Genomic DNA, 9,525 nt, shown 5'->3' with positions numbered 1-9,525 from the left:
ATAAAAACCTCGTGTTTATTTTTCTTTTTTAAATCTGTTACAAGAAAAACAGTTACTAGACAAAGTTCAAATAAAAACTTGTCAAAGTTATTTCAAAGAAACATGTGTATTCCTATTTCTTTTATCGTATGTTAACACCATTATGAAGTTGAGACATCTTCTTCATTAAGTGTCGAATACAAAAGGGCCCTCTTTTATAAAATTCATGATTAATGTAAATATTCATGAAGTTAATAGAAGCATTTTTAAAGAATAAAAATGCAAATTATTCTATAAGTCCTTAGAAATAAAGGCAAGAATAAACTAAACGGAGAAAACTTATCAATATTAAAAAGCTTAAGACTAAGTACGAGCTTAGTCATAAATTGTGAACTGTTTATACAAATTGCCCCATGAAAGGTCCGGGGACTTGAATTTCCAAAACAAACCCTCAAATGAGACCAAGGGTTTTACCATAATTTTCCCAAAAAACAAAACAACATAAAGAAATTCAAATGACTTAAACTTATCACTAAGAAGATGTAGGGACTGAAGTAGGTGCATCAACAGCAGCGGGCTCAACTGGGCTTGAAGGAGTTGGGATACCCGTATCAACTTCAACATTTACGGAAGCTTCAGCCACGGGAGAAGGAAAATCTTGAGTTTGCTGAGCCTTCTCAATAGTTTCATTGATTTTAGCTAACTCAGATTCCAAGTTAAAAATCTCTTGGCTAACTTCAACTAGGGTATCATGGCGAGAATCCAAAAACGCCCAACTCACTTCAATGGTAGATTTATCCTCAAGGATTTCATAATCCCTTTTCCAGTCAGCAATTTCATTCTTTAATTTCTCATTTTCAGCCAAGGCAGAAGTGTAAGAAGCTTAAAAAGAGGCATGAGAACTTTCCAAGGTACAAACCTTATTAGAAAAAGCTTGGAGGTGTTCTTGTGCTTGAGTCAAATCCTGCACGAGCTCTCCAGCATAAGCCTCTTTCTCACCCAAGAGAGCCTTCAACTCTCTAATATCTTCACTTGCCTTGGACAGCTGCTCGGAGAAAGAGGTTTCAAGACGAGCCTTTTCTTTATCCGCTTGACTTGAGGAAGCTTTTTCAACTGCCAACTCTGAAGTCAAGGCCCGTACCTGCTGCTCCAAAGTACTCTTACTTTCTTCTAAGTAATGCACATCAATCTGAAGGCTTTCATATTGTTCCTTCCAATTGCACGCCTCTAATTGAAAATCACGCACTAATTACTCTTAGAGGGCAACCCTTTTCATCATCTCCGTGCCGATAAGATTAGCCTATAAAAAAGGAAGGGAAATGAGAATCTCAAAGATAGAAAAATTTTAAAGCATAGCAAAGGAAAAAAAGAGAAGGGGAATACCTTTAAAGAAGCGTGCGCAATATCATTCATCAAAGTCAAGGACTTATGGCTCTCTAGCTTGGCTCTTTCAATTGGTCCAATTAAGGGCTTTAGCCATACATCTGCTTGACCCGATTTCCTTAAGAGATTTCCCTCAGCGGGGACTTCAATGATCACTTGCCTCATAGCACCACTCCTACTTGAGGAGCCAACTTCAACACGGTGAATGATTGGGGGAGGAATTGTTGAAGGAGGAACAGTAGAAGTAGGAACAGTAAAAGTAGTAAAGACAGTCTGGGGAGGAACGGAAACAACCGAGATCGGCAAAGAAGGAGTCACGGACACAGGTGTAGAAAAAGAAGCCAAAAGTACTTCATCCAAAACTGGGCCTAAGCCTTCACCACCAAACCCGCTGATAAATAGCTACTCAACAGAGTCATGAGCAGCATCGGGAGCAACATCATCGTCAGGAATCACTATCGGGGCCTCAACAGACTCGGTAAGGGGAATAGAACGGCGGGGGGATGTTTCTTCTTCATCATCAGAAATGATGCGTCTTCGAGCCCGTGACCTTATTACCAAAGAGCCCCCGTCTTCCTCTTCTTCAGAATCTTGTTCATCAACGGCTTTTCTCTTCGATGAAGAACTCAAGATTATTTCTTGGGCCCTTTCCAAAGAGATATGAGAAGCCGCGACCGCCTCAGCAGTAACTCCTTGAATAGCAAATCCTAATAGAAAGAAGGATTGAAATTAGTTCAAAGAAATAAAAAATATATGTAAGATAAAATAAAATAAAAGCTCTTACCATGAGTTTTTACTTTCCAACCAAATCGTTGGGAAAGGGTCTTCCAAGATCTACCATCCATTGGAGCAATCTTCAATAGCTTGTCTACCCAACCACGGAAATTGGGAACATCTTCCACAACTCCCATGGTTGCTGAAAAAGAAAAGCAAAATTAGAAGAAAAATCAACAAACTTGAAGAAAAAGGTACGAGAAAGTCAGAAAACTCACGTGCAAAATTCCACTTCTCAGGGAAGGGAACGTTCTCATCACCCACTAAACCAACAGTGGGGCAGCAACAAACCTGGCATACCAGCCGCGGTCTTTGTCATCTTCAGGGCTCACCAAAACTCTTTTGCTACTGGCTACTAGTGTAAAAACACCATTGTGAAAGAGTCTAGGGGAGTAAAGGTGGATCAGATGTGGGAAAGTAAAAGGCACACTGGTTGTGTTGGTCAAATGCCTCAAACAGGCAACAACCCTCCATATTATTGGGCCAATTTGACCCAAGCAAACATCAAAGAAACGACAAAACTCAAGGATAACAAGATCAATAGCTGGTTTAAATCCTAAAGTGAAAGGGTATGTATAAACAAAGGAAAATCCGGTTAAGTAGGAAGTAATTCTTTGATTCGGATTGGGAATGATAATAGGAAAATCATGACTCCAATGGCAGTCTCTACGAACTATAGAAATCAAAACTTCAGTAATTTGAGTGGGATAGATATCAGCACGATCTAAAGACAATACTTGGTTTTTAAGAGACTCTCTGTCATGATAAAAAGACAGTTCCGCATGAACTATATCTTCTACTGAAGGCTCACGAAGAGGTTCAGAAGGTTCTTTACCCCTAGAAGAAGATCTTTGTAAAAGAGAACCTCTAGTTCTAGAAGAAGGGCCAGAACTGGGTGAAGGAATAGAAGAACCACGTGCAAATCCTAAACTACGAAGCCTACCTCCTCTTCTGCTCCTACTGGGGGCATTAGGGATGGTATCAATAATGGGAACCCTTCTAGGGTTAGGGTTTGATGAAGACATGATGATACGATGAAGAAGCAAACAGAGATTTGAAAAAATTGGATGTTCAGTAAACTCTATGTGGTAAAGACAATAAAGGAAGTTATATTTATACTGATAAGCAACCGTCAAAGGAAAAGGTGCAATAATGGAAGGACCATAATAATGATAACTGACGCTTCGTGAATAATAAAGCCGTGAAAAAGCCTTAAAAAGTGCTGCAAAATTGCAGAACTAATGAAAAGGTGACACGTGTGAAGAGCATTAAATGGAAGTGACAATTGAAGCATCGATTTTGTCATAGTATTAATGGTGACAAAAATTCTCATTTTAATGAAATCCACTTCCCAAATATTCAATCGATGAATAAATGACAAGTGGGGGGACTATCTGTATTGGGAAAAATTGAGTTTACATATTAAAGTGGTGTAAAGATTATGTGTCATGACACATAGACTGGTCAAAGAGTTACAACTGACAAAGAGGCACGAGTTGTAACAGATACGAGCAGAGGTAAAGGAAGAGGCATGAGCGGTAATCCAAAAGACTCAGCGCTCGTACTTATTTAAGTCCAAGAATCAAGGGGAATGAATCTGACACTACATGGGAGTACAAATACAGTATTTAATGAGCCTTAAATACTAAAACGTTAGAGAATCTGTATTAAATACAATGATTATGTAACGTAACATTTAATGTCTTTAATTGTCCATAATGACCTTATTATGACAAAGGCAAAACGCATATCTCCAAAATAGCTATAAAAGGGAGAGAACGGATCAATTGTAGGAACACGAAATACTATCTGAATATACCGATTTACTTGCTTTTCGTCTGATTATCTTATTGCTAGCCAAATTACTTTCTTATATTCTTTTGATTATCAGTAACCCGAGTTCTTCTAAATTAAAGCTTTGACTGAAATCCCATTTTTTGGTTAAACAAGAGGCGCAGCTAGCCTTCTGCTAACGGGTTCGGCCGAACCCAGTAGCTTTTGTGCAGACTCTGTATTTATGTTGTGAAATTCATGAAATATGTACAAATTATTATTTTCGAACCCACTAACATAAAAGAACTAAAATCTTGAATTCATAAGCTTCAAATCATGGCCCCGCCTCTGAACAAGGCTTTTCGAAAACAGAATAAACCTATATATGGCACGGATCGGACGCAACAATTTCAGACGTCCGAACAATATAGTAAGTAACAACTATGCTTTAATCTCAAATACATTTGAGTATTCGGCTATTATGAGGAAAACACAGAAGATTCTAATTAGCACGTACGTTTGTTTTCTTGAGCTCTCTCAATTCGGACAAGTATATAAGTTAAAGTTGATCAGGCCACAGAAATGCTCCCATGGCAAATTTCCTCTTGTCGTCAACTGTCCCCTGAAAAACAAGTCCATATTCTCTGAGAAGTGCGTCGAGTTTCCATTCCTCCATATTCTGGTAATCAGATTTTGTGTATCTTGGATAATGAAGTGGCATTTGGAACCCCATTACAGCACACTTCTCTATCTCTTGTTCCTGTTTTCCGTTTGAAACAGTGATGCTCTTGTTCTGTGGTAATTTGTTGGCTTCAACTGGGTTTCCAACAACAATTGTATGTGCAACATTAAAAACCCAGTTGAAAGCCATTGGGAAATTAAACAGGATTTAGTTAATTTGCTTGAAATGTTGAAGGTGATGGACATTTATATATAGGGACTAAGGGTGGAAAGAAGCAGTAATTAAGGCTCATTTTTTTATTTTTAGGAAAAAACAAAGGCGGTTGCTTGGTGAACAAGCCTTTTCAAGTCTTAAAATAAGTTAGGTTAAGTCATGCATGGAATATATGTAATGTAATTGAGCATAATTTTCAAGAATGTATAATGTATATTATAAATATATCTTTATTTAAATAATTATTTTCATATTACTTGCATGCAATATATATTTTACAACCTTTATTTTCTTTCATTCTGATTGTGTAATTAAATAATTTTTTTGAATTTTTGTTATTAATAATAAAATTATTATTACTAACAAATTATTCTAATTAAATTATTTAGTTATTCCAGCATTATATATGCTTAAATACTTTTTATTTTTAATTTATAAATAATATTTATTTATTCTATAAATAAGTCCATAATGTAAATTAAAAAGGGAAAATCATAATATTAAAAAGTTTACAAAAAATAAAAAATAAAAGATAAATGTTTATAATTTAAAGCGTAAAATAGGTATTTGGCAATACAAAATTTGGAAAATCTAGTTGAGTGACCTTCTGAATGCAATATGCATAGTTCAGTGACTTTGTTGTTACAAACGAAAGAAAAGTGATTTTAGGAGATAATTTGGGTAGTTGAGTGACCATTTGAGTAATGAACTCGGCAATAATGATGATTTTAATTAATTAAGATATAGAAAAACACCAATTAGTAATTAATGGTAAGTAACTAATTTGCGTGGCGTGTCTAAAATCAACAATCCCACAAATGCATGGGCAGAGTAGTTACTTGTCGCTTTTCTTCTTTCAAATTAAGACAACGACGGCTTCATTTGATATTTATAATAATGCATGCTCCAATTCAGTTTTTTGGTGAGTAGCTACCAAACAATTAATGAACAAGGCAAGGTTTAGATTAAAATGGCAACGCTGTCTAAAAATTTCTCTGAGTTCTTACGTCAATGTGTAAGTTTTTCAAAGTTACATAACAAAAAAACTTTAAAATAGATCAATATATTGTTTAATCCTATATAATTAATAAATATTTACAAAATGTATGATAAATGCTTGTTTCGTTTCATTTTATTTGGAACTATATGTGGAATTGATAACTTCAAAACAAATATTCCTATCTAGCTAGTCATGAGCTGGCTTTGGTTGGTAAAAAAAATGTTTTATGAAGTTGCACCTTTAGCGTGAGTGCAGTAAATGAGCAGCAAAAATCAAACATGACAACTGTTCTTGTAAGGCTAGAGTTGATCTCGATTCAATCAAATAGTAGAAGGCTCTAGAAAATCTAGCTTGAATTCAATTCTCTTTACATTTCCCAATTGGAGACTTCTGGACACACATCACAACCTACTCGTTATGTTTTATTGAAGTCTGCAATTCTTTCATTGAATTTTGTTGAAGCCAACTACGTCTAAAAATATGTATTAAAGCCCGTCGTTTTTTAATTTAATTATCAATATTTGAAATTCATTAATCCGATTAATTTGAATTTACCGAATAGCTTATTAAGGAGATAAAACGTTCTCTATTAATAAATTTTCATTTTCATGCACAAAAATACCTCTAATTAAGAGCGTAAGAGTGATGAAATTCAGATCATCTCACTACACATTTATTACAGTTCGTAGTCCATTTAGGAGTTGAGACTTGGAGGATCACAAGATTGGAGAGCTCTCTGTCTTTGATTAATTCACTATTTCCGTTGGTCCACCGCATTTCTTGAGAATTCAAAAGTTTGATTTATTTATTTATTTTTGGTGAAGAATTTTTTTTTATTAATCTCCACGAACAATTACAATTTTATCGACTACGTGCAATCTTCCTTTCTGACTATCTACTCCCTACATCTGCTACTCTATATTTTATATATAACTTTATATCTGTATCTATTAGCTTAAACATGCAATATAATTTGATTTTTCTTGTTCCCCAATTTCCATAATTTCAAGGACTTCCAACCAAAAAAAAAAATAGAAAAAGATAGAAAGGAAAAGGTAAAGAAAATTTAAAAAAAAATCTGAGTGATGATGAATTAGGCTTTAGTATTTCTATTAGATGAAGTAAATAGTCACAATTGAAAAAGCACTTACTATAAGGTTGTTTTGGTTAAGGAAGTTGACTATTCGAATTTAAATAACAAAAGCCTCTATTTTTAATTTTTAATTTTTAATTTGTTCTATTTGGTATTTTTTTATAACAGTTTGTTTTTTCGCCGAATTGATGCTCTCCTTGCAAATTCTAACTTGTTCTCCTATTTTATATCCCATGCCATGTTATATTTTATTGTACTCTTCATTTATGATTTCATTATTGGTTTTTGATGATGTTGAAGATTAAACAGTAACAGGGACATCGATTGTGTACCTGTTAACAACAGCGGAAGTTCTTCTCGAAGAATTGCTCCAAGCCAACCTCGTCTCTCTCGAAAATGAAGTTCTTGTTCACAAACTAGATGCCTTAACTTTATTGTGTTCTTTCTTTTATGTCAGGGAGAATCTCTATGTATACTAAAGAGAAATATATAAAGAAGAGAAGAAGAGGAGAACTGCTGATCTATTCAACTGTTTGCACGCTCCCCTTATTCTTTTCACGTGTAGCACTTCTCCTACTCTTTTGGGAGTTAATAAACATTCTTGGTAATAAACTTCTATCAATCTTATCTCTTTTTGGTGGACCGGGTCAGTCCACATAGGCGACCCAATATCCAACATCTCTCACTTCGCACATGGTGGACTAGATCCAAGCTAGTACCATGGCAATATCACATGTAATTCATACTAGCACATAGTCGTGCGACCTGCGAGCATTAAGAGCTATAATATTCTTACATCCTTTAAGGTTTTTTAGCAACTCCATGTAAAAATTCAATCACGTGCGGAAAAGATTTACTACTACCATGAGGATCTTATTATTACTCGCAATACCCAGACATCATTCGATATTACAGTAGCTACTTATCCGGTCATCCTCGAAAGAGGTAAACTCGAGTTCTTGTATAACATTGTATCCAAAGTTACAACCAATACCCTCATGGTAAGTGTTGTCGATCTATGAATACAAGTTATTACTAAATTTTAGTTGTCTTCCCTTTCTACTCGAATCTTTCCATTCCAAATCAACACCTTTCCTAGACATGCAATACATTGTTGAATCACACATGACTATTAGTGACATGCTAAAGTAGCAACATCGATTGGCACTTCAAGAAACAGTAAAAGGTCAAAGGGTATTCCAATAAAAGTTAATATAACTTTTGGGGATCTTGCACAATGAAGAAGCATGGATCAATTCTTCCATTATCTCATTGGTCATTAGCACATATGGTATGAAACACGTGTTACGGTATTCTCACCATATATTAGTGGGTGTGTCTTCTTCTTGTACTCATTCAACACCGTAAAGATATTGGTATAGACATCTACAAATATCTAACCCGAATTTCTCACTTCAATAATCCTCAATCTATCTTCTTAGAGAAACTCGCATTGGACTTACAAAATAAGTCATAATAGAATGGTGGAATTCGTAAGTCCGACTAGTTGTCAAGACCGACCTTTACAAGTGAAATATGACCTCGCACTATTCAAGGTTCTATAAGACCTCATCTTTTCATGATTCTCAACATAATAGGTGAATACTCGTGTGTGAGAGTCAATATTGTGACTTGTCCGACACACTTTGTCAATATCATCACATGCATACTAGATATGAAGAAAATTAAAGAGTCAAACATTAATGAGCATAGTATAATAATCAAGTCATTTTACAATACATAAACATGGTCATATCCTTCGCAAACCTAGAGCCATAACATATTTCTCAAACAGGTCTCTAGATATTGTCTTTGTAAAAGGATCAGCTATCATACTTTGCATAGGAATATACTGTAAATTAATCTCTCCACTTGCTACCATGTCTCTCACAAGTTATACTTGATGTCAATGTGTTTGGTTTTGATACTTAGGATCTTTTATGTATGCAACAGCCTCTTGACTATCACAATATAGAGTCATGAGACCTTGAGAGTTCTTTGTAATATCCAAATTCTCAAAGAATCTCTTCAATCAAATAGTTTTTTATACTGCAGACACATAAGCCGCGAACTCAGCTTCCATCATCGAAATGGTTGTACAAGTTTTTTCTTACATTTCCATGAAATAGACCCACAATTAAGTAATAAAATATAACCGGATGTTGATTTTCTATTATTCCAGTCACCATCCCAATCAACATCTATATATCTTCTTAAATATAAATCAATTTCATTATAACATAGTAAATAATCTGCAGTTCCCTTCATGTATCTGAAAATTCTCTTCACAGATTTCCGATGATCTCTTCCATGATTGGATTTGTAATGACCCGGCTGACCGTTTTGAGTGTTGTAGCCTCGTTCCCTCATTTACTGCTCATTTTATACTTTATAGTTTTTATATGACTTGTCGGGGTAGTTGATTCGGGTCCGGAGAGGTTTCGGAATGAGTTGAGACACTTGGTCTCGAGGTTGAAAGCTTAAGTTGAAACGATTGACCGAATGTTAACTTATGTGTAAATAACTCCGGAATGGAGTTTTGAGGGTTCTTTTAGCTTCGTTGGATGATTTTTTGACTTAACAATGTGTCCGGATTGTGATTTGGAGGTCCGTAGTTGAATTAGGCTT

The 9,525-nt window shown here is 35.2% G+C and overlaps 2 protein-coding genes across 2 annotated transcripts; both read right to left on the bottom strand.

Annotated features, from left to right (window-relative positions):
• Positions 1 to 511: 511 nt before the first annotated feature.
• Positions 512 to 1,527, bottom strand: LOC138873382 (uncharacterized). Its single transcript, XM_070151850.1, has 3 exons — positions 1,363 to 1,527; positions 899 to 1,189; positions 512 to 820 (listed from the first exon to the last, which is right to left on the bottom strand). Exons 1-3 carry the CDS (start codon positions 1,525 to 1,527, stop codon positions 512 to 514), a joined length of 765 nt encoding a protein of 254 aa, XP_070007951.1.
• LOC138874205 (uncharacterized) lies at positions 833 to 2,273 on the bottom strand. Its single transcript, XM_070152753.1, has 3 exons — positions 2,147 to 2,273; positions 1,363 to 2,069; positions 833 to 1,279 (listed from the first exon to the last, which is right to left on the bottom strand). The coding sequence occupies exons 1-2, from the start codon at positions 2,271 to 2,273 to the stop codon at positions 1,765 to 1,767; spliced, it is 432 nt and encodes a 143-aa protein (XP_070008854.1). The 3' UTR covers positions 833 to 1,279; positions 1,363 to 1,764.
• Positions 2,274 to 9,525: the final 7,252 nt, after the last annotated feature.

The sequence above is a fragment of the Nicotiana sylvestris genome, chromosome 7, assembly GCF_000393655.2.
Source record: "Nicotiana sylvestris chromosome 7, ASM39365v2, whole genome shotgun sequence".
Classification (NCBI taxonomy): Eukaryota; Viridiplantae; Streptophyta; class Magnoliopsida; order Solanales; family Solanaceae; genus Nicotiana; species Nicotiana sylvestris.
The sequence above is the reverse complement of the archived record's forward strand: the minus strand, read 5'-3'. Positions and strand labels throughout refer to the sequence as shown.